The following is a 24,870-nucleotide window of genomic DNA, read 5'->3' as shown; positions in this document are numbered from 1 at the left end:
ATGGTCCACGTTGACGTCCACTCTCTCACGCAGCCGGTGGGCATCCTGCGCCTGGCGGCCATCATCGTTACGTGCGTGACTTTCAGCCTGGTGGCATCAGCGGGGTACGTCCCGTCTCCTTACTGGGCATGGTGCATGTTCACCTGGTGCTTCTGCTTCTTCTTCACCCTCCTCATCGTGGTCCTGGAGTTCTCCACCTTCAGCAGGAAGCTACCTTTCGCTTGGGATGACTTCACTACCGCTTTCGCCGTGCTGGCGAGCATCATGTGCCTCCCCGCCGCTATTATATACCCCGTTTTCTTCAGCTGCGACGTATGCCCCAGGCAAATCGCCGCTTCCGTGGTGGCGTGGGCGTGTCTCGGGGTATACGTTGGCGAAGTGACTCTAACTCGACTTCGTCCCGGCGGTCAAATCCGCGGCTTCCTCTCCACGTTGCCCGGCTTAATGAAAATGCTGGAAGTTTTCCTCGCCTGTCTTATATTCACGTCTCTGGAAAAAAGGCAGTACGAAGGCACCCCCGAACTGCAATGGTGCGTGGCCGTGTTCTCCTTGTGCTTCATCTCGGCCATTCTTATCATCCTGCTCACGGTTGCGCAGCTGAGCTCACGGGTGCCGTTTTTCGACAAGATCGTCATCGTTTATGACATTTCGGCGGCGGTTATGTACATAACGGCGGTGGTGATCTGGCCTCTTTATAGTTTCCCTAACAACGGCAGACCCCCAAACTGTGGCTACTTGTGCTCATGGGATAAACTGGTCATGATCACCGTTATGACTGTTCTCAATTTCTGCGTTTACGTCCTGGATTGCGTCTACTCCGTACGGATTGTCTTCTTAGCCAGGAGCGAGTGACAATGTTGTTAAGAACACTTCCTGTCTTTTTTTATGAAATGATGTTTAATGCTAGTTAATGATTAAAAATGTGTTATTACTGCCATAAACAGGGGGAAAATAAATAGCCTGCATAGCCTTTGGATCCTGAAACAATAATAAGTCTTGCTTCACTTTATTACCGCATTGTAAAGCAGTACTTACTATTATTATGGGTGTGGAATTATGTCATCATCAGTTGTAAGAGAACATGTGACTAATATCTCGTTCAGATTTGCTTGAAATGTAAAGTGCGTTACGAATAAAATGTGTTATACATTATGTATTTATATTTTTTTGTTTTTTCCCGAAATATATTAATATATCTTGACTGTTTTGTGGTGGAATATGGCGCATTATTAATCAAAAATGCATATTTTTGCCTAAATTAAGCATTTTAAAAGGCATAAAAATGTCCAAATTAATTAAATTACAAATATAAGGCATTCAGAAGACACATACAAAGACATTGTGATTATATGAAGTGTTTCACACTGGTCACTAGGGGTCAGTAATGTTACACTAATGAGACAACAGTACTTACTATTATTATGGGTGTGGAATTATGTCATCATCAGTTGTAAGAGAACATGTGACTAATATCTCGTTCACATTTGCTTGAAATGTAAAGTGCGTTACAAATAAAATGTGTTATACAATATGTATTTATATTTTTTTGTTTTTTTTCCGAAATATATTAATAAATCTTTACTGTTTTGTGGTTAAATATGATCTATTATTAGTCCAAAAAATGCACATTTTGCCTAAATTAAGCATTTTAAAAGGCATAAAAATGTCCAAATGAATTAAATTACAAATATAAGGCATTCAGAAGACACATACAAAGACATTGTGATTATATGAAGTGTTTCACACTGGTCACTAGGGGTCAGTAATGTTACACTGATGAGACAACAGTACTTACTATTATTATGGGTGTGGAATTATGTCATCATCAGTTGTAAGAGAACATGTGACTAATATCTCGTTCAGATTTGCTTGAAATGTAAAGTGCGTTACGAATAAAATGTATTATACATTATGTATTTATATTTTTTTGTTTTTTTTCCGAAATATATTAATAAATCTTTACTGTTTTGTGGTTGAATATTGCGCATTATTAATCAAAATATGCATATTTTTGCCTAAATTAAGCATTTTAAGGCATAAAAATGGCCAAATTAATTACATTACAAATATAAGGCATTCAGAAGACACATACAAAGACATTGTGATTATATGAAGTGTTTCACACTGGTCACTAGGGGTCAGTAATGTTACACTGATGAGACAACAGTACTTACTATTATTATGGGTGTGGAATTATGTCATCATCAGTTGTAAGAGAACATGTGACTAATATCTCGTTCAGATTTGCTTGAAATGTAAAGTGCGTTACGAATAAAATGTGTTATACATTATGTATTTATATTTTTTTGTTTTTTTTTCCAAAATATATTAATATATCTTTACTGTTTTGTGGTTGAATATGATCTATTATTAGTCCAAAAAATGCACATTTTGCCTAAATTAAGCATTTTAAAAGGCATAAAAATGTCCAAATGAATAAATTACAAATATAAGGCATTCAGAAGACACATACAAAGACATTGTGATTATATGAAGTGTTTCACACTGGTCACTAGGGGTCAGTAATGTTACACTGATGAGACAACAGTACTTACTATTATTATGGGTGTGGAATTATGTCATCATCAGTTGTAAGAGAACATGTGACTAATATCTCGTTCAGATTTGCTTGAAATGTAAAGTGCGTTACGAATAAAATGTGTTATACATTATGTATTTATATTTTTTTGTTTTTTCACGAAATATATGAATAAATCTTTACTGTTTTGTGGTTGAATATGGCGCATTATTAATCAAAAATGCATATTTTTGCCTAAATTAAGCATTTTAAAAGGCATAAAAATGTCCAAATGAATTAAATTACAAATATAAGGCATTCAGAAGACATATACAAAGACATTGTGATTATATGAAGTGTTTCACACTGGTCACTAGGGGTCAGTAATGTTACACTGATGAGACAACAGCCACCACAGGAAGTACTGTACAGTAAAGGAAGTAAAAAAAGAAGAAAATACAATGCTAATGTGTGAGTGTGTATTTTATTTATTATTAATATGTGTACTATTTTGGCAAATTGGAGTGTAAAGGTGACCATAGGGATGCTATTTTGTGTCTGGAGGGCTCTAATAATGTTAAAAACTGTATTTAAAATGTTATAAGCAGGTTTTATATGATCCAAATACAGAAATATTCCATTACTTTTGTGTTAGACATTATATTATCACTAACAAAATGCTATAATTGAGCTGCCGCTTGAACTGTTCACAAAAACATTTCCACAGAAATTCTTAATGGGTCTTACCTCTGGTCCAAGTGTATCCTTGCAGGTTGCTGGCATGTCATGTGCACAGTATGGCCTGAATAAGATATAAAAAGAAAAATATATAAATATAAGAAATAATAGCAATAGTTGAAAAAAGTGGCAACAATCAAAAACCTAAGAATCTGAATTTTTTGAGTATGGCAACAGCAGACACAGAAATGCACTTTAAAAAGGAAACAATAAACATGAAACAATAATTCCAAGTGGGAAAACACATTTTATCCTAAACTGTCATCTGTTTGTTGTGATTACAAGCCAATGAGTCATGGAATTGTTTTTTTCAACGAATGAACGTTTCCATTACACTTTATACCAGGAAGGAGCCCACATGGTGGGGGAAAATTTAACCATTACCATAATATTATTTTACAGTTACTATAAAAAACAATGTAATCATTAATGATTAATTATGTGTTTGTGTGTGGTTTATTTGATTATAAAACATACACAGAACGTCTAACAACTCGTTTAGGTCTACTTCCGAAACTACTACTTTTTTAATAATTAAATACAGCTGCTATATAAACACTATACAACTATATAGGTCAGAAAGAACGATTAACACTGGTTTCAGGGGGAACGGTTTCGTGGATGCACACAACAAAGCGAACGGGATCAGTGTGTGCAATGGAGTTAAAATAAAGTTCAAGTGAGCTAGTATGTAGTAACTGACGTGTATTTATCTTTTTTTTCTACCTGTTAAGTATTTTATATATTAAAAAAAAAATTCCCGGATGATTTTATTTTCGTCTGACTTTTTGGAACGGGTTAACGGCGAAAGCTTAGGTTTCACTGTACGTGAAGATAGACTACAAGAGTGTAAAAAAATATAAAATAAAAACACGGGGACCATAAAAAGTAATGGTGCACGGTGTTGTTGTTTTTTAATCACTGAGCATTCTCAACAATGAAGCAAAATAAACAAGTCTGACGTCAAGTCATTAACGAACATGTCACGTACATTTGAACTAATCCTCCATTTTTTGTTCTACCTAGCAGGGAACTATAAAGGTAAACCTGGGTCAAATGGAACAACTTACGCGTGGATTTTCCCCCCTCGTTTTGTCAGTGAAGCATGTTGAAGTCAGCATTCAACCCAAAACTCCACTATGGTGCCTACAGTGACCTGTTATACTTTGGATAAGGAACCTGCAAAGTACTTTAAAAGCAATGCTGGCGGTACCTAAGTGTTGTAGTATTAACCCAAATTGTATGCCAAATAAAAAGCACTATTGACTAAAATACAGGAAATCACTTGCAAGCATTACACAGATTTTATTTATTTTTTTATTAATGAAGTAAAACACCAATCGAAACCCAACATGAAACCTTATGATTTTGAATAAAAAAAGACAGAAGTCGTCCTATATTGTCAGCACCAAACAGTAAATTATTTGCGCTATCAAGAGTTAGCAGTTCTCAAACAACTAAAATCATCACAGCAGATGGCATCACTCTGGCTTCCCAGCATGCTTTGCTACACTAGTTTTGTAAAAAGTTGCTGTAGTAGTTTTACCTGTGTGTGTTATCTATCTGTTGCTCTGTGATGCTAATAGCATTATTTCTTTTACCACGCTTACGGCGAGTACTGACCTCCTGTTTGTTGAAGAGTTAGTCACTTGGTTTGACACATATGTCAGGACTAGATCCTTGACGCGGACCCCCCAAATGAGTCGAGATTGAGACCAGATCCTGAAAGGAAAACTGCACTTTTTCCTCTCTCTTTTCTGTGCGTTCTAAAGATACAAAAAAAGCTATAAAAGAGACAGGTAATGAATGCACGTAATGGGACACACCTAAAAGAAAAGGCCGGGGAAAAGGCCCCAGGGTAGACCTCGGACACACTGGAGGGATGATGTCTCACAGCTGGCCTGGTCGCCAAACAACCATTCACACTCACATTCATACCTATGGACAATTTGTAGTCGCCAATTAACCTAGCATGTTTTTGGAATGTGGGAGGAAACCGGAGTACCCGGAGAAAACCCACGCATGCACGGGGGAGAACATGCAATTGTAGGAGTGTATAAGTGACTATAGGGGTGCTACTTCATGTCTAGAGAGCTCTAATAATGTTAAGAAAACATATTTAGAAGGTTCATTCATTCATTAATTTTTAGTGCTTATCCTCATGAGGGTCGCGGGGGTGCTGGAGCCTATCCCAGCTGTCTTCGGGCGTAAGGCGGGGTACACCCTGGACTGGTGGCCAGCCAATCACAGGGCACATGTAGACAAACGACCATTCACACTCACATTCATACCTATGGACAATTTGGAGTCGCTAATTAACCTAGCATGTTTTTGGAATGTGGGAGGAAATCGGAGTACCCGGAGAAAATCCAGAGATGGCCGAGGGTGGAATTGAACCCTGGTCTCCTAGCTGTGAGGTCTACATGCTAACCACTTGTCCGCTGTGCTACCCCACAGGCACAATCATAACAATGTTTATGTTTTTATATCTGTAGAAAGCACAGAAAAGAGACAAAAATCATAATAATTGTTGATGGGCAAAATTCCCTAAAAAAATGAAGGTCTTTGAAGGTTGCACTAACGCAATCTTAAAAGCAATGCCGTGTTCGTACGACCTAGCTAGGAACCGAATGTACGAGCTTTTTATGCCTGTTCATGCTGTGGCGCCTTGGGAAAGCCTTGAGACAAATATCGCAAACAAACGGCTTCTTGCCCAAGTGGATCTTGGCGTGCATGTTCAGCAAGCCCACGGTGACGAAGGCCTTTGGGCAAACGTTGCATTTAAACGGTCTTTCGGTGGAGTGGAACATGAGCACGTGCTTCTTCACCTCGGCCGTAGACAGGAAGGACTTATCGCACTCGGGGACGGTGCATTTGAAAGGTCTTTCTCCCGTGTGGATGAGCTTGTGTCTGTTGATGGACGACGCCGAGAAGGTCTTGCCGCAGTCCGGGCACTGATGGCGGAAGAGTTGTTTGTGGTGCTTCCGTCTCTGGTGCAACCTCAGCGAACCTTTTTCTTTGAAGGATGCTTGGCACTCGGTGCAGAAGTGTTTCTTCTCGTTTTTGGACTCGCTGTGAAGAAAATGAAGATGCCGAAGAAGATTGGACCTCTGGGAGAAGGTTTTCCCGCACACGGCGCAGAGGTACGGTTTCTCCTTGGTGTGAACCCGTTGATGCGAAACGAGATCGGCGTCGTTTCGGAATCGAAGGCCGCAAAGCGCACACCGGAACGGCAACCCGCCCGTGTGCTTCCACTCGTGTCTGATCAACAAGCGGATACTAGAGAAGGTTTTGGGGCAGTGGTTGCAATTAAAAGGTCTGCTGATCTTATGGAGGTCTTCAAAGTGTCTGATCAGGGGCTTGAAAAGAATGAAGGTCTCCTCGCAGCGGGTGCACTGAAAACCAGGGTGGGAGGACTTGTGTCTTTCCAACATGGCGGCGTCCTTTAAGACCTTCCTGCACACGTTGCAGTACAGCTCATTGTGGGTGCGCTGGTGCGCTTCCAGTGACAGTTTATACTTGAACGCCTCGTCGCACTGGTCGCATTTGTAGCGATCCTGACCCGGCGTCGGACCGTCGGCCGCTTGCTGACGAAAATGGTCAGAGCAGATTCTTTTCAAATGTAGTCTAAGCGATGTGAAAAGTTTGAAGCGACTGGCGCACCGCGGGCAGGTGTACTGACCGTCGGGGAAGTGGGTTCTCAGGTGGGTTTTCAGGTTTGTTTGGACTTGCTCGTTGCAGATGAAACACTGGACGTGACGGGAGCTTTTTGGAGGCGGGACTTCTGAGAATTCGCCGTCTTCGTTTGGGACGAAAGCGACCTCCTCCTCTTCCATCTCGACATGGCTTGGCACGGAACTGCTGACAGGAGTCGCGTCGTCGCTGGAGTACTCGGACCACGAATGAGGAGCGCCGCCGGAGTCCTCGTCGGAGTAGAAAGACCAGGAGGAGGCGTCGCTTCCGACGCTTTCGGCTTCATCGTCGGAGTGATCGGAAGGACTTGTCGCGGATGCTTTAACCGGCACATCTTCGTCCTCAAGTCCTTTCTTCTCTTCCAATAAAATCATTTTCATCTTTAAGCCTCGGTTTGCTCGCACAGATCGAGACGGTTTTTCCACTTGAACGCAATCTCCCACAGTAGGAAAAGAAACATTACTTAATTTACTTTTTGTGTTTTCCTCCCAGTGTGCGATTTCTACCCAATCGGCTTCATTGATCTCTGCCTTGATGGGACCACATGTGACTGTTTCCGATTCTCCGTGTGGCGAAAAGGCGCTTGGACGCTCACCCTGCAAGCTGCGTTCTTTTACCGCGGCACGTTTGAGGGCTGACAGGATGCAGGTGTCATCCACGGAATCATCTGGAAAGCAAAGAAAAGAAGATTTTGTTAATATAACAAATAACAAAACAACCGGGGTGTACACAACTTTGCTATCTAAACAGCCATTTTGAATGGCGGGGTACACCCTGGACTGGACCTTGTGTCCACGATAGTCACATGTAGTTTCTGGTTTTCAGTTCTCTTGTAATCTGAGAACCCATAGGCATTCCCCTATGTGACCATGAAGGAGTAACATCTTGACAAGGATGGGGAATGTACCAAATCCCACATGTAGAAGTCCGCAAGTGCGACATACAAAATCTGCCCAAACCTTCATTTATTCATTTTCTACCGCTTATCATTAGGGTCACGGGGGTGCTGGAGCCTATCCCAGCTGTCTTCGGGCGAGAGGCGGGGAACACCCTGGACTGGTGGCCAGCCAATCACAGGGCACATATAGACAAACAACCATTCACACTCACATTCATACCTATGGACAATTTGGAGTCGCCAATTAACCTAGCATGCATGTTGTTTGAATAATTTTACTTTATTTTAGTTTTATTGTGTGCGACACACTTTTTTGTACTTTGTATGGAAAATGTTGTAATAGAATTATTCCTGCCCCCCCCCCTCAAAGTGCACATTCATTCATTTTCTACCACCTATCCTCACGATGGTCACGGGGGTGCTGGAGCCTATCCCAGCTGTCTTCAGACGAGAGGCGGGGTACACCCTGGACTAGTGGCCAGCCAATCACAGGGCACATATAGACAAACAACCATTCACACTCACATTCATACCTATGGACAATTTGGAGTCGCCAATTAATCTAGCATGCATGTTGTTGGAATAATTTTACTTTATTTTAGTTTTATTGTGTGCGAGACACTTTTTTGTACTTTGTATGGAAAATGTTGTAATCTATCCTCACGAGGGTCGCGGGGAGCCAGCCAATCACAGGGCACATATGGACAAACAACCATTCACACTCACATTCATACCTATGGACAATTTGGAGTGGCCAATTAACCTAGCATGTTTTTGGAATGTGGGAGAAAAACCCAAACATGCAAACTCCACACAGATATGGCCGAAGTTGGAATTGAACTCGGGTCTCCTAGCTGTGAAGTCTGTATGGAAAATGTGCTTTTTTTTTTTACGGAGGATGATGCTATTCCCTGCTATTTTTATTTTTTTTTACATTCCGCTACTCCCGTCCCCATTAGCGATATTTTGACAACCCACCAACATCCCCTGCTCGCCATCTCCTGGTGTAAAGTATTCACTACATGAGGCACCGTATTTACCGAGATAGCTTGTTATATTCAGCAATGTTGGCGCTTGAAGAGTTAAGACAGAAATCGGGGAAAAAAAAAACAAAACTTGCCACTGTTTCCGAGCTGACTGTGTTCCCTGTGATTGTGCAGCAGGTTCCTGAGTTCCTCGCAGCGCCGCATGGACTCCATACTGCTCACCAGAGCGGAGGACACCTCGTCACACGTCGACGCCACCTAAATCGACGAGAAACCTGATATTTCTTGTGATGCGTATGATGGATTATGATGTTAGATGTACCTGTTGGAACGTTCGCCAAGGGAGAAAAGCCTCAAGCCTGGATAGAAAGATCTCCATCAGGGTGGTAAGGGCTTCATCATATGAAGGGCCGAACTCTTCTGGAAAAACATTCTAAAAAGGACAACACAGGTAACGTGTTTAAAGAGTCTCCATTCTACTAAAACACTACATAAAGCTCTAATTGTGTACAAGTTTAATCTGCATTCATAATGCATGATATATGACAATAAAGCCACTTTTTTGTGACATGTGTTTTAACCCAAAGCGTGAAAATGCAGAATCAACACTAACCAGAAAGAAGTGTTCCCTCTCAGCAGGACTGTGCACCAAATGTTTGACGTAATCCACAAAGTCTGAGCACGGATCATCATCCTCGTCTGTAGAATACATCTGCAAAACGTTGCCAAACATCATAGTATGAGGCGAAAAAAAAACTACATTATAACTTGAAATAAGGGTATTTGAACCTGATGCATATGCTATACAACAGATCCCACAATTTGCACAACAAATGTGATCAAAATATATATAAAATATCAAATAAATAAAATAAAATTGTTCAATTCCACCCTCGGCTATCTCTTTGTGGAGTTTTGCATGTTCTCCCTGTGCATGCGTGGGTTTTTTCCGGGTACTCCGGTTTCCTCCCACATTCCAAAAACATGCTACGCACCCCCCCTTTGCAACCCTTGTGAGGATAAGCAATAGAAAATGAAATGCACGGTGGTTAGCACGCAGGCCTCACAGCTAGGAGACCCGAGTTCAATTCCACCCTTGACCATCTCCGGGTACTCCGGTTTCCTCCCACATTCCAAAAACATGCTAGGTTAATTAACGACTCCAAATTGTCCATAGGTATGAATTTGAGTGTGAATGGTTGTTTGTCTGTATGTGCCCTGTGATTGGCTTGACCCCCCCCCCCCCGCAACCCTCGTGAGGATAGGAATAATTCTATTACAACTTTTTCCATACTAAGTACAAAAATGTGTCTCGCACACAATAATACTAAAATAAAGTAAAATTATTCCAAGAACATGCATGCTAGGTTAATTGGCGACTCCAAATGTGAGTGTGAATGGTTGTTTGTCTATATGTGCCCTGTGATTGGCTGGCCACCAGTCCAGGGTGTACCCCGCCTCTCGCCCAAAGACAGCTGGGATAGGCTCCAGCACCCCCAGCGACCCTCATGAGGAAAAGCGGTAGAAAATGAATGACTTAATGAATAAAATAAAATAAATAAATATAACATATATTTCTTTGGCTTAAAAAAAAATACAATTGACCAGTATGGCTTTCCTTAGGGCGCATGTAACCTGTTGCTGTTCCATTATTATTATATTCCTAACAAAGTATCGTTATATATATATTGTTATCGCAAGAGGCTCTGTGAATTTTAGTAAATATTGCCCACCCATAAATTGCCTTAAAAAAACTATTTTATATATATTATATATGTAAATGATATTATTAATCCATTGTATAATACCTTGATGAGGATGTTCATCCTGTCCAGGTGTTGCTGCATGATGTTGACGTTGGCTGTTCTTTCGTACTGACATAACTCCAAGATCACCTAAAGAAAAAATATTAAAAATTGTTAAAAAAAATTTACAGAATACTAAAACTTTAAAACTAAGGCAATAAGTGACGTCATTCCCGTGAGAGTGGCCTTCTTACCCGCGCTCGTAGGCCCAGGATGAGTTGGGCCCTCTGAGAACTGGTTAGCAGATCTGGGACAATGTCTGTCACCATGGAAACAAAATCCTCCAACATCCCATAATCTGCCACAACTCTTTGCTGGACGGTCTGCCAGATTGCTGCCGACACAAGCTGAATTGGTGACACCATTAGGCGCAAAGCGGAAACCGGAAGTTGCACACCTAACGAACCAAAAGCGCGTTATTAATTCAAAACGTGTATATCAGATATTAAGTATTAAAAAAAACAAAATTAACGTACCTGTATTCATTTTCACTCATAAATAAGATCAAAACTCTCGGAGTTCAGCCACAATAAATCCACTTTACCGTCTTCCTGTCGCGCCACAGTTGCGTTAAGTTTTAATGGGTTTAAAAATGTCAAATAATTTATCACTGCGACTGTCTAATACTTGACGCTAGCCATCAAAGTTGCAATTAAACATGTCGCTGAACTCTTAAATTGTCTAGTTATTTCAAAGCGAAGGATTCAAGCACAACGCTACATCTGTGGCTCGACGTTTTTTGCTTTGTCCCACTGCATATTATGTCCGGTCTCCACCGGGAAAGATTGGTTCCTTGTTCTTCTTCTTTAAGGCGGGACACAACCAACGTTTGCTTAGCTCCACCTAGTGTACCGGAGTATGTATCTTCAGCGTGAGTACTTCGGTTACTAGAGGGAAGAAAAGAAAAACAAAACAGAAGTTGTACACACTAAGTGTCATTTGATATCACATTAAAGCCCGGACACATTATTTAGTGTTGTCACCCTTTATAGTCCAGTCCCTATCTATGTTGTATTCCATTGTGAAACATCGGTTCCGCCTCAGCTCATAACGGGCAAAGCGTGTAACTCGCAAAAGTAACCATACGATTATTTGTAATGATATTTTATTAGTATACAGTAGAAATAACCGAAGAAACGTATTAATACTTTAATTTGACTTCGAAAAAATATCCATAGAAACCCGCAACTGCGCATGTGCTCATTTGAAGACCTATACTTCCGCGTTGTGTTACGTCATTACACCCGGAAGTGAAATAATATTAGTGAAAATGTATATTTTTTTAACAAAAAACATTAATGCAACAATTACCTGACTGACTGCAATGAGGCAGAAGGAACGAATACCCTTGAACACACCGCTTTAGGATTTACTACCTTTGCTATTTGCTGTAATACTACATTTTTGTTCTGTAAATAAAGAAGTAACTGCAACCTTTCTTGTATTTTCTTTATTGTACATGCCCTATTAAAATACTAAGATAAACAAAAATATATGTAGTAACAAAAATATAGACACAAAAGGTGTGATTTGAGGTAGCTGGCACAGATGAAGTTCATGTCTTTTTTTGTGTGTAAATAAATACACAAAGTATGTTCACACAGAGTCTATGTTGTCGTCGTGTTCCTGCACGAGTAGCGGTCCTGTGGTGTATATCACCCATTTGTGTCAGCAGGACGATATGGTGTGTGCATGTACGCTGGGGTTCCGTGAGGTTCGGGTGCTTGCATGTGATCGTAAATGCTGGCGCCATCTTGGGACGGTGCTGCAGTTTGACCCTGGAGCATCATGGTTCTTATCAGTTGCAAACTGTCTTTAATGGTGTCTGTGATGGCGGCGATGTTAGAGTTCAGCTGCTGCATGTTTTCATTGTTACGCCTTTCGGACTCCTCCATGAGGTCTAGCATCCTCCTCTTCAGCTGGAGATCCTCTTGGACAGCAGCCTCCATTGGGGCCATCCTCTTGAGTCTGTCCGGTTTCGTCTGTGTGAACAAAGACAACAGAAACACTGTAATGTGTGGTCTCATTTCATTTAATGAACATTTATGTTTACTTTTTACCATCTAGTGAGTCAGTTGGTGCTAGTTATGATGTAGCGTAACATATAGCTCATAGCAATTAGCGCTACAAGGAACAAAGCATTATAGAAACCTACTTGCAGCAATTGTCTCCCAAGGCTGACCACTCCTGGGGGAAGAACGTCGCTGGTGCTGGTATGAGGAGCGTCTAGGGAAGCCGAAAAATCAGGCGAAGTTGAAGAATCATTTTCAAATTTTTATATTTCTGTGACCACTTCGGCATGTCGGTGTTTGTTCCGGACAGCCTGTAGTTTTGCCGTAACCTGCCATGTACTATAAAAGCAATCTTCACTCGCTAAATGTACTGCAAAAAAAGGTCAGTAAGGATAATTCATAATGCCGCCTACAGAGAACATATTAACTCCTTATTTCTAAAATCACAAATACTTCAACTTGCTGATACAGTTCACCTTTAAACAGCTAAAATAATAATATATAAGGCTAAAAATAACCAATTACCTAAAAATGTCATCCAATACTTCTTTACAAGAGATACAAGAAATATGACCTCAGGGAAGAACTAAATTTGAAACATTTATATGCTAGTACTACGTTAAAAAGCCATAGCATTTCAGTATGTGGAATCAAACTATGGAATGGATTGAGTAAGGAACTCAAACAATGCACAACGATGAGCCAATTCAAGAAACAATACAAGCAGTTGATGTTTGCTAAATACAAGGATGAAGAGTCTTGAACCAGTCATGATGTGCTATATATATCACTATATTGACACTTACTATGGTACACATTATGTCATTGGATGGTCATATCACCTCGTACTTTGGTACGGGACCAAAAAAAATTAATAAAATTAAGTTTTAAAAAAATTAAATAAAATTAAAATAAATCAAAATTATATTAGGAAAGCAGGAAGTGAACAAATGTAACAGTTACTCATTGTAAAAGTACCAGATGGAGCTTTGCTTCTTCCTACTCCTTTTGGACATGTGGAACTGTGAACTGATTATGGGATGTACTCAATTGTAATCTGATGCATGTTCAAATTAAATTAAACCATTACCATTACTCACATTGGACAAGTCATGAGCGAAGTCCGTCCCGGCAGCCATGTTCCCAGTAGTATACTGCCAACATGGCAACCGAATATTTAGACTAAAACGACTCCTAGTTGACATTCTCCTGATAGGTTTTGGTCTTGAACCCTAAAATGACTCGCAGAAGTCCACATTGTCGTCAAAGCTCCACATGTTGGTGCGCCTGGTGCGTTCCCGTATGGATGCAACTATTTACAAAAGCCACTTTTTTTTGTTTAACCTACCCAAAAATAAAAAAAAAACCCCAGGAATGTTCCGGTGTGGACAGGGTCTTGGATGTGATGACTTTGAGATTCCAAGCCCCATTAGCCAAGACAAAAGCGTAAATGAGCCTTATCGTCGTCGCCAATGTTCATCCCTGCAGGGCGAGTTTCTAGAAGTGTGTTTACTTACAACCTGTGTCCACTCCGAACCAGCAGAACAGGTCCTTCAGACACGTCAGCATCTTCCCACTGACCATTGTTAACAAAACACTTCAGATGGAAAATCCACAAATGGCGTCCGCACTGCGAAAAGTCGTTATAAAAACTGCTATTTAAAGCCTCTTAATCAAAAAGAACTACACCTTTCAGGCCTTAATTAGCATCATGCTAAGTCTAAAATAGTGGAATATTATGTGTGATGGTAGGTACACACCAACCATCAGTGGGTTGGTGGGTGGGGCTTTGCCACCCAAAGAAGGGGGTGACGTTTTCCCCTTACATAAATACACCCTGTGCATCCGTTCGACGTACAACCCTTTCCTTATAAGCTTCTCAGACGCGTTTCCATCATGGCGTTCTTCTGCAATGTTATGGGAGGGTGCTGACAAATCCACAAAAATCACCAATCTAATGGAAAACCTTCCAAGCGACGAGGAAACCGAGTTGGGAATTTCTCTCTGATCGATGCCAGGGAAGCGAAATAGAGGACGAAAGGGAAGATGCGGCACACGGAAGCAGACAGGTACGAGACCTTTCATTCCTTCGTTGCCCTCAATCTCAGCTTCGCCATTTTACAAATCCATGAATGGATCATAGAAATATGAAGTTGGGTTTTAGATTAAGTCTATATGTTAAACTGTAGTCCTAAATCTTCTAAATCACTGATACAAATATCATTTGGTGGAGCAACATGTCAAGCGGCACGTCGCCTGAAGCCAACGTGGTGTTTGTTTACTCAACAAGACACTGCGGGCCGTGCGTCATGCTCCTGTTTTTTTGGAGCGCGCTTCACTGAATCTTCACATCAAACCAGTTACGTATTTTCGCAATATTTTTGTCACAGCCTCAGATGGCGACGACTAACAGCAACTAACAGCTCGGGAGGAAATTAGTGCAGGTCACTCAAATTTAAGAAAATTCCCAAAATGTGGGAGGAAACCGGAGTACATGGAAAAAAAGCCCAAGAGGAGAATCAAACACAGTTTGTGGCCAACTTGCTAACCACTCATCCGCCGTGTGGCTATACAGTATCTCACCAAGTCAAATATGCTCTTCTCAATAGGCAATGCCATAGCGATAAAGCCACGTTTTGGTCAAGTAGTTTGTCAAATAAATTACCCGCAAAAAATGCGACTTTTTTTCTACCTAGTTATGCATTTTTGGCCTTGTGCGACTTATACTCCGCAGCGACTTATGTATGTTTTTTTTCTACCTAATTATGCATTTTTGGCCTTGTGCGACTTATACTCCGCAGCGACTTATGTATGTTTTTTTTCTACCTAATTATGCATTTTTGGCCTTGTGCGACTTATACTCCGTAGCGACTTATGTATGTTTTTTTTCTACCTAATTATGCATTTTTGGCCTTGTGTGACTTATACTCCGTAGCGATTTATGTATGTTTTTTTTTCTACCTAATTATGCATTTTTGGCCTTGTGCGACTTATACTCCAGAGTGACTTATGTATGTTTTTTTTCTACCTAATTATGCATTTTTGGCCTTGTGCGACTTATACTCTGTAGCAACTTATGTATGTTTTTTCTACCTAATTATGCATTTTTGGCCTTGTGCGACTTATACTCTGTAGCGACTTATGTATGTTTTGTTTCTACCTAATTATGCATTTTTGGCCTTGTGTGACTTATACTCCATAGCGACTTATGTATGTTTTTTTTCTACCTAATTATGCATTTTTGGCCTTGTGCGACTTATACTCCGTAGCGACTTATGTATGTTTTTTCTACTGAATTATGCATTTTTGGCCTTGTGTGACTTATACTCCAGAGTGACTTATGTATGTTTTTTTTCTACCTAATTATGCATTTTTGGCTTTGTGCGACTTATACTCCGTAGCGACTTATGTATGTTTTTTTCTACCTAGTTATGCATTTTTGGCCTTGTGCGACTTATACTCCGTAGCGACTTATGTATGGTTTTTTTCTACCTAATTATGCATTTTTGGCCTTGTGCGACTTACTCCGTAGCGACTTATGTATGTTTTTTTCTACTGAATTATGCATTTTTGGCCTTGTGCGACTTAACACTCCAGAGCGACTTATCAATGAAAAAAACTGTTTGTGTTATATAAACACTGGACACCTTTTCTGTTTATGTTTATTTTTTGTGTAGCTGAATAACCATTGTGTTAGCATATCTTACACCTATTAGCATGTTCTCTATTCTTTTATTATTTTTAGAACTTGCCTTCCAAGAGAACGTAATGTCGGTTTTGACATAACGTCAAAAAAATGCGACTTATACTCAGGAGCGACTTGTGTATGTTTTTTTTCGGCCTAATTATGCATTTTTGGCCTTGTGCAACTTATACTCCGAGCGACTTAGCGTGTTAGCATATCTTACACCTATTCATCCTGTTTTCTATTCTTTTATTAATGTGAGAACTTGCCTTCCAAGAGGACGTAATGTCTGTTTTGGTCAAGTAGTTTGTCAAAAAATACGTTCTTTTTCAAGAAAAACTGGACTTATGAATGGAGTATAGAAGGTTTTAGATTCGGTTCCACAGATGGCGCTAATGCACACCGAAAGCTGCTTGCCAACCGCTAATAAACAACGGAAGAAGAAAAACACCACGAAGAAGAACTTTCCGTTTGAGCGGGTACAAGATACCTCAATCGGATCGGGGAAAGGAATATTCCACCCCTGTGAATCCGATTATATGTTCAATCGGATTGGCACTTTTCTTTCAGAACGAGGTGTATACAAAGGTTACATTCTTTATGTTTAAGCAAATAAACCGAATGGAATTGGAATATTTGGATCCATGTATACGTGGCTACTGTCTCAATAACAACACAAGGTCAAGTAAACCAGTAGCATCGTAATATATCGCGGTTCGTTAGCGAAACATGAAACCCAACGTGTTCTGTGAGCCCCTCGTTTGGGAAACTGGGCAGCATGGCGGTTTTCCAACACACCTCAGAGCTTTGATGAAGAAACTGAAGGTGATGGAGTCAGTCATATGACTGTACGCCATTTTGACTAAAAGTGAAACCATGTATCAGGTCCAATACAATCTGAATCAATTTTTCCAATATCAATCTCAATGTTGCGTCCATCTTTGTTTCCTTTGAAGCCATTACAGACTATAATCCATCCCTGCCCTGAAGATGGCCGACGACAACATGACGTTTCTACCCGAGGAGGCAGAAATGTCCACATCAGGCTACAGCGCCAACATGACCTCCATGAGTGAGCCACTGGCCTTCGGTACGGTCACAGCGGTGGTCTACAGCATCGTCTTTATCGTTGGTCTCCTTGGCAACACGCTAGCCATCTTTGTGGTGATCCGCTATTCCAAGATGAAGACAGTGACTAACATGTACATCCTCAATTTAGCCTTAGCGGACGAACTGTACATATTAGGGATTCCGTTCCTGGGCACCAGCAGCGTGCTCTCCTATTGGCCGTATGGAGACTTCTTCTGCAAGGTGTGCATGACCGCCGACGCCATGAGTCAGTTCACGTCGACATTTTGCCTCACAGTGATGAGCATCGATCGATATCTGGCGGTGGTACATCCCATCCGTAGTGTCAAGTGGCGGAGGCCGCAGGTGGCTAAGATCTTCAGCGGGATGCTGTGGGTGGTGTCCTTTCTGGTGGTGCTCCCGGTCACCATCTACTCACACGTGCAGGAGGAACTCAATACCTGCAACATCACCTGGCCTGAAATGCAGAACTGGTGGTCCGTTGTGTTTATCCTCTACACGTTCATCCTTGGATTCTTTGGACCGTTGCTGGTCATTAGCATCTGCTACCTGCTCATCGTCATCAAGGTACACATGTCACTTCCTTTTTGTCATTTTTCCGAATGCATACTTGCCAACTTTCCAAGGAAATTTGCGTATTTTACTGCCCTCTCACGCCGTTTATACATATTTTTTCTGATTTTTGTTAGTTTGTCACGGATTCTCTTCATAATTTTTATGAACCGAATTTCAAGGCGGAGAGGTTCTCGTCTCCCCTCTTGGCAGATTAATTGGTCCTGATTAATTGATCCCTAGTGATTACTGGAGCGTTCATAGCCGAGAGAAGAGATTCTGGGATGAGAATCGGCACCTCACGATCTCAGACCAGGGTTCTTAGACAGAAACGGTGGATTGCACCCTCCGGGTTGAGAGTGGGGTCCTGGAGTTCAAGTACTGGGGGGGGGGGTCTTGAGTATGAGATCGACAGGCGGTCGATGTTGCTGCTATATTGGAACACCATGATGTAGCGTGGCAAAATGAATCCAAGTTGCCAAAAGTCAAACGGGTCGTAGGGGCGGCATTAAACGCACGGATAATACGCGTGTGATGCGCTGATTTTCAAGCACAGACTCTACGGCTTTTTTTCAGGTTGCAAAACAAACTTACGAGCGAGTGGATAGCGTGCAGGACTCACAGCTAGGAGACCCGAGTTCGATTCCAACCTCTGCCATCTCTGTATGGAGTTTGCATGTTCTCCCCGTGCATGCGTGGGTTTTCTCCGGGTACTCCGGTTTCCTCCCACATTCCAAAAACATGCTAGGTTAATTGGCGACTCCAAATTGTCCATAGGTATGAATGTGAGTGTGAATGGTTGTTTGTCTATATGTGCCCTGTGATTGGCTGGCCACCAGTCCAGGGTGTACCCCGCCTCTCGCCTTAAGACAGCTGGGATAGGCTCCAGCACCCCCCGTGACCATCGTGAGGATAAGCGGTAGAAAATGAATGAATGAATGAAAACAAACTTACAAACAAGTGGATAGCGTGCAGGCCTCACAGCTAGGCGACCCGAGTTCAATTCCAACCTCGGGCATCTCTGTGTGGAGTTTGCATGTTTGGGTTTTCTCCGGGTACTACGGTTTTCCTCCCACATTCCAAAAACATGCTAGGTTAATTGGCGACTCCAAATTGTCCATAGGTATGAATGTGAGTGTGAATGGTTGTTTGTCTATATGTGCCCTGTGATTGGCTGGCCCCCTCGCGACCCTCGTGAGGATAATATCCACAGGTATGAATGGGGGGGGGCAAAACAGGAATAATTCTATTACAACATTTTCCATACTAAGTACAAAAATGTGTCTTGCACTCAATAAAACTAAAATAAAGTAAAATTATTCCAACAACATGCATGCTAGGTTAATTGGCGACTCCAAATTGTCCATAGGTATGAATGTGAGTGTGAATGGTTGTTTGTCTATATGTGCCCTGTGATTGGCTGGCGACCAGTCCAGGGTGTACCCCGCCTCTCACTCGAAGACAGCTGGGATAGGCTCCAGCACCTCCCGTGACCCTAAGGATAAGCGGTAGAAAATTAATGAATGAATGAAGGTTTTGCGGACTTCTACGTGTAGTATTTGGTACGTCCCGCATGCGTGTCAAGGTGTTACTCCTTCATGGTCACCACACCTACGTTCTCCTTAAAATGCGGGGTTCTCAGATTACAAGAGAACCGAATGAGTGACTATCGTGCACACAAGGTTGGCAAGTATGCTCAAATGTACGCAGGAAAGATCTCCTAAAAGCTCCTTCACGTCTCAACGGCAGGTGAGGTCAGCTGGCGTACGCGCAGGCGTGACCAAACGGCGTAAGTCGGAGCGAAAGGTGACGCGCATGGTAGTGATCATCGTGCTGGTCTTCGTCCTTTGCTGGATGCCGTTCTACACCACCAACATCGTCAACCTGGTCTACATCATCCCAGAGAACAACGCCACGGTAGTGGTCTACTTCTTCTTAGTCATCCTCACCTACGTCAACTCCTGCGCCAACCCCATCCTTTACGGCTTCCTGTCCGACAAATTCAACCAGAGCTTCCGGACTGTGCTCTGTTTCCCCAAAACTAAATGTGTAGCCCACCAGGGGGACGCCGGACAGGGGGCACCGCCGAACTATCGCGGTCCTATGTTACCATCCAATGGAAATATACAGGTAGGACATCCATGTTATTTGTTCCTATGCTGGTTCTCAAGTGATGCCTTCAGGTGGATTGTAACGTATGTGTGTTGTTTAACAGCAGGTCCAGATGGAGGCTATAGGAAACCCTGAAAAAGTCCTCAACGGCCAGTCAATGCAAGAAGACGATGACACGCGGAACTGCAACAATTAGTCCGTGGAGCTCTGATTGGCTGACATTTTCACCATAATATTCATAATGGAATACACACGTCTTGTGCTGGAAGATACAGCCATCGCAAGGGAAAGGGAAAGAAATATGTGTTCATGTTTCACATAAGGATTTTTTGGGGAAAGGTTATAATATTATGTGAAAAGTCCCCAAAAAAAACAAAAAACTAGGGATGACCGATAGTGGATTTTTTGCCAAAAAATGATATGCCGATATAGTCCAACTTTCAATTTCCGATATCAATTTTATGCTGATATCGCACATCCCTAGTATTTACATTATTTTAAAAATTATTTCTCTAATTTTAACAAATGTTTCGTTTTTTTATCATGTATTTATAAATTGTGGCCAACTTAAAAAAAATAAAAATACTTTATAATTTTTTTTATTATAATAATATAAAATATAATTAAAATAAAATTATTATAAGCAATAATTTGACATCTTTGTTTTTCATAATTTTGAAATATTTCCTTTACTATCTTTTACCATCATGTTATTTTATTTATTATCCTTTATAAGTCATGACCGACCAACGTGAACGAGATGCGTTTTCTGTGTGGGGGGGGGGGGGAAATAAAGACCAAATTTGGGAGGAAATAATAAAAATAAAAAGTATGGATTTAAAATTTTTTGGTTATTTTTTATATTTTTTATTACAGAAATAGGGTGAATGAGATGTAAAATTAAAAAAAAAATTCAAAGTACAGTATTTTTAATTTTTTTCTAATATGTGTTTTATTGTCATTGTCAAAAAAAAATTTGGGAAAAAAGGTGAAGTTAGTAATAATAATAATTTATAATTAATTCATAATTAAATTTATAAATTTATATATATTATAATCAAATTTGTAATTAAATTTATAATTAAAATAAATAATTAATAATGACAAAGCTAAGATGCAGCTTTTCAATGAAATATATCCAACTTCCTCGCATATCTCTATGTGTTGCTTTATGAAATACCAAAATGGCATCTTTTCATTTGTAGCCCTCGTCGGAAAAAGTTGGGAATTTTTTAGTTTTATTTGCTGGACACGCTGAAGAAAATGTATTCACGACTGACGACAAACAGACTTTTGGTCTGTTTTTACTTAAAGTACTGGATGGATGATTATTATCATTAACAGACCCGCCACTCCAGAATATGTAATAAATGTTTTGGTGATTGGTTTCCTGTTCCTTTATATGTGAGTAACATTACGCTAATATTCTGCTGTAAGTAGCATCGCTAACACTGCACAATGCACAATAAAATAATGCACAGTAAGTTAAGTTAAATGGATTAATCTCAGGATCAAACTATGGCATTTAGTAACATTTTAACATTATTAGCTGCCGCACAAATTTAAGGATGCGAGGCACACTTTGCTATGCTAACATTTTTTCTTTTCTTCCACTTTGTGCTTCATTTTATTTTGACAATATACGGCGGATGTTGGCTAGCATTGCACCATGTGACTTCATTCCATACAGGAGATTTATTCATAAATGTATTCATCCAGAAATGATCGAAGGGGTACGGATTTTCATGTTCAAGGACTCATCAACAGTCTACAAAAATAAGTATGATCACGGCAAAAAAACAACAGCTTGAAAGTGAAGAAGTCTTACCTTTGTTGTTGTTGACAGATTGTGAGAAAAATTAGTTAATGACCTGTTGTGAGAGTCAATCGCTTATGTTATATTTTGGTTATATTTTGTATTTTTCTATTACTTTTGCCTTATTAGTCAATCCTGTATGATCCATGATATGTTTGCAGCAACTGAACAATTTTTTTTTTTCATTTTTGGAAGTCTGGTTTGCTTTGTGCGTCCGACTTCCTGATTGGCTGGCGATTGAGCTTCACCTTAGACTGATATAATGTACTTATTTCATCTACAAAGTCATTTAATGTACGTCCTTTGTACGTTTATTAACACTAATTCACATTAACATCAGCTATAGAGCACAAAGTAGTGGCCCAAAAACAATACACAGTATATATAGGCGTTTTTTGTAGCAGCAATACTCTTATTTTAAATAAGAGTACAGCTATTTTGTTAGATACCCGACCCATCTCTAAATGGATAGTGAATGTACGCTATTTCATATTTTCTATAAGGAGATGATGCTAGGTTAATTGGAGACTCCAAATTGTCCATAGGTGTGAATAGGGGGGTGGGGGGGGGGGGCAAAACAGGAATAATTCTATTACAACATTTTCCATACAAAGTACAAAAATGTGTCTCGCACACAATAAAACTAAAATAAAGTAAAATTATTCCAACAACATGCATGCTAGGTTAATTGGCGACTCCAAATTGTCCATAGGTATGAATGTGAGTGTGAATGGTTGTTTGTCTATATGTGCCCTGTGATTGGCTGGCCACCAGTCCAGGGTGTACCCTGCCTCTCGTCCCAGAAGACAGCTGGGATAGGCTCCAGCACCCCCTTGTGTCTTGATTTATTTTATTTTTCTAAATATTTCATTTATTTTCATTTTAAAAGGGGTTATTTAGTTTGTTATTTTGACTGACAAATTTCATGTTATTGTTTGATAAATAAATGGCACGTGACCCAAAGTATGTGAGTGGATTATTTTCACCAAATAATGGATTACTAATTTTTTATTTATTATTTTTTTTAAACTTCAGGACCTACTCTATCCACTTCTGATGGACACACAGTTTAAAACTAAAGGGGTTATTTAGTTTGTTATTTTGACTGACAAATTTCATGTTATTGTTTGATAAATAAATGGCACATGACCCAAAGTGGATTATTTTCACATATTTTTTCATATTTTTCAGGACCTACTCTTTCCACTTTTGATAGACACACACAGTTTAAAACTAAAGTTTTAGATCCTGAAGTACTAATCGTTTTCTGTATTACCATATTTTTTGAGTAAATTACACTTGAGATAACATAACGGTAAAGTATAATTAAACTATGTTTAGATGTTTATTTTACCTGAGTATGAATCAAGGCCGTCTTTCAGCTCTTCACTGACGATCTTCTTCCCTTGGAGATCCTCCAGCAGAGTGCTCACGGCGTTCTTTGCCCTCCTTTCCCGATCCTTCGCATTCCTCCTCTCTCTTTCCAGACTCTCCACCCGAGCCAAGGCCTCGTTAAGTCTGGCTCTCAGATCATCAGGTGATGACGGCAGGACATAGGAGTGGTCCTAGTAGAAGCAAAGGATGCATATGTTATAATTCATGTTTTTATAACATCTACTTAATCACATGTTGATGTCAGTTATTCATGTTGCTAGTTTGAGTATTATTTGAGTTCTCACCACAGTGGGGACAGGAAGTGGTTCTTTTTTAGTGTATTGGACAAGCTGGTAAGAGTCAATTGATGGAGTCTCTTGAGCAACAGGCTAAAATGAAGCATAAATTCATACAATTTATTCATCCACACTCAGTAAATACAAAAAAATATGATATGTATTCTAGTTTTACAGCAGCAAAAGCAGAGTATAAAAGCTAATACAAGTGCAAAATCAAGCTAGTCAAGTACCCTCTGGAGGTGAGCTGGGAAACTGAAGACTGAAGGTACAACTCCATCTTTTAGCCTGACGGTCTGACCGGTTCTGTCGAAGTCCTCCGGCTTGAAATGGTCACTGCAGAGCATGGACGACGAGCTGGCACAAAATCCCTCCCTCCTAAGAGCTACTTCCCATTGTTTTTTCCGTGAAGTATCTTTGGGAAACCTTCATAATATGGAAAAAGTTCGAGAAGTAAATAACAACAATCTTGCTAATACAGTGTTTTCCATGACGTCAGCAAATTGAGCTCTCAAAACGACGTTATAGTGCCCAAATTATACAGTTTACGGGCCAAATAGTATTAAAGTTAAGTCTTACCTGTGAAAAGTTATTCCCTGGGATTTGGTTTCGGGAGTACAACGAGCTGTACACGACCATGCAGCACACGAATGAGGCATTTTTCACCGCTTCAACTATTGACACATGCAATATGGCGGCGACGGTAACGTACGACTCAGCGCATAGATAGACGCCGCATCGAGCGCTTCGATGTACGTCAACGTCGCCGCCATATTGGATATGTCAAAGCTGTGCTGTAAATAGCTACAAGTCAATGGAGCTACTTTCATAAAGCGCTTTTTTTTTTACAAAGAAATGTAACTACTCTCGTTTATACATTCAAGCTATAATATCCCAAGCATATTAATGGGTGTGTAAATATGTAATTCTTTGTACTTTATGAAAGTAAATATTCTTAGTAGAAAGGCGCAAGTACATTTTCTTGATCAGTATTTACAGAGCAGCCTTGCCTCATCCAATATGGCGGCGAAGTTGACGTGTCGCTGCAGTGGACAACCCCACTCGGTGTTGCGTCTACATATTTTGTCCATGCCCTCACGGTGTTGTGCTTCCGGGTGTCGGTCAGCTCGTCATTTGATTGGCTACCGTTCCTTTCCACGTGATAATTGCTTAACAGTGTTGTATTTCCGTTTTTTTTCATATGCTAACTTCCTGTTTGGCTAGTAATTGTTGAATTTCTGATTAAATACAAGACAAAAAGGTTTGTCATACCTTAAATCTAACTTAAATCTAAAT

At 40.5% G+C, this 24,870-nt stretch overlaps 4 protein-coding genes across 5 annotated transcripts; 2 read left to right on the top strand and 2 right to left on the bottom strand.

Moving 5' to 3' along the window:
- LOC131103677 (myeloid-associated differentiation marker homolog) lies at positions 1-852 on the top strand. Its single transcript, XM_058050135.2, has one exon. The coding sequence runs from the start codon at positions 1-3 to the stop codon at positions 850-852; it is 852 nt and encodes a 283-aa protein (XP_057906118.2).
- A 4,439-nt stretch (positions 853-5,291) lies between these two features.
- LOC131103675 (uncharacterized) lies at positions 5,292-11,453 on the bottom strand. 2 transcript variants are annotated; one of them, XM_078797103.1, is made up of 8 exons: positions 11,115-11,453; positions 10,833-11,035; positions 10,642-10,728; positions 9,447-9,545; positions 9,156-9,266; positions 8,968-9,091; positions 7,452-7,616; positions 5,292-7,418 (listed from the first exon to the last, which is right to left on the bottom strand). In XM_078797103.1, exons 1-8 carry the CDS (start codon positions 11,122-11,124, stop codon positions 5,872-5,874), a joined length of 2,346 nt encoding a protein of 781 aa, XP_078653229.1. In that variant the 5' UTR covers positions 11,125-11,453; the 3' UTR covers positions 5,292-5,871. The 2 variants fall into 2 exon arrangements, with proteins under 2 accessions (XP_078653229.1, XP_057906116.2); XM_058050133.2 differs by having other exon boundaries at positions 5,292-7,616.
- A 629-nt stretch (positions 11,454-12,082) lies between these two features.
- Positions 12,083-24,629, bottom strand: LOC131103564 (THAP domain-containing protein 6-like). The gene is made up of 6 exons (XM_058049930.2): positions 24,154-24,629; positions 23,808-24,000; positions 23,584-23,667; positions 23,259-23,469; positions 12,794-12,864; positions 12,083-12,620 (listed from the first exon to the last, which is right to left on the bottom strand). Exons 1-6 carry the CDS (start codon positions 24,231-24,233, stop codon positions 12,294-12,296), a joined length of 966 nt encoding a protein of 321 aa, XP_057905913.2. The 5' UTR covers positions 24,234-24,629; the 3' UTR covers positions 12,083-12,293.
- LOC131103563 (somatostatin receptor type 5-like) lies at positions 14,538-20,869 on the top strand. Its single transcript, XM_058049929.2, has 4 exons — positions 14,538-14,719; positions 17,292-17,991; positions 19,726-20,106; positions 20,192-20,869. Exons 2-4 carry the CDS (start codon positions 17,326-17,328, stop codon positions 20,282-20,284), a joined length of 1,140 nt encoding a protein of 379 aa, XP_057905912.2. The 5' UTR covers positions 14,538-14,719; positions 17,292-17,325; the 3' UTR covers positions 20,285-20,869.
- Positions 24,630-24,870: the final 241 nt, after the last annotated feature.

The sequence above is a fragment of the Doryrhamphus excisus genome, linkage group LG16 (assembly GCF_037039965.1).
Source record: "Doryrhamphus excisus strain RoL-2023G ecotype Guam linkage group LG16, RoL_Dexc_Guam_v1.1, whole genome shotgun sequence".
Taxonomy (NCBI): Eukaryota; Metazoa; Chordata; class Actinopteri; order Syngnathiformes; family Syngnathidae; genus Doryrhamphus; species Doryrhamphus excisus.
Note: the sequence above shows the minus strand (reverse complement) of the source record. Positions and strands in the feature narration are given on the sequence as shown.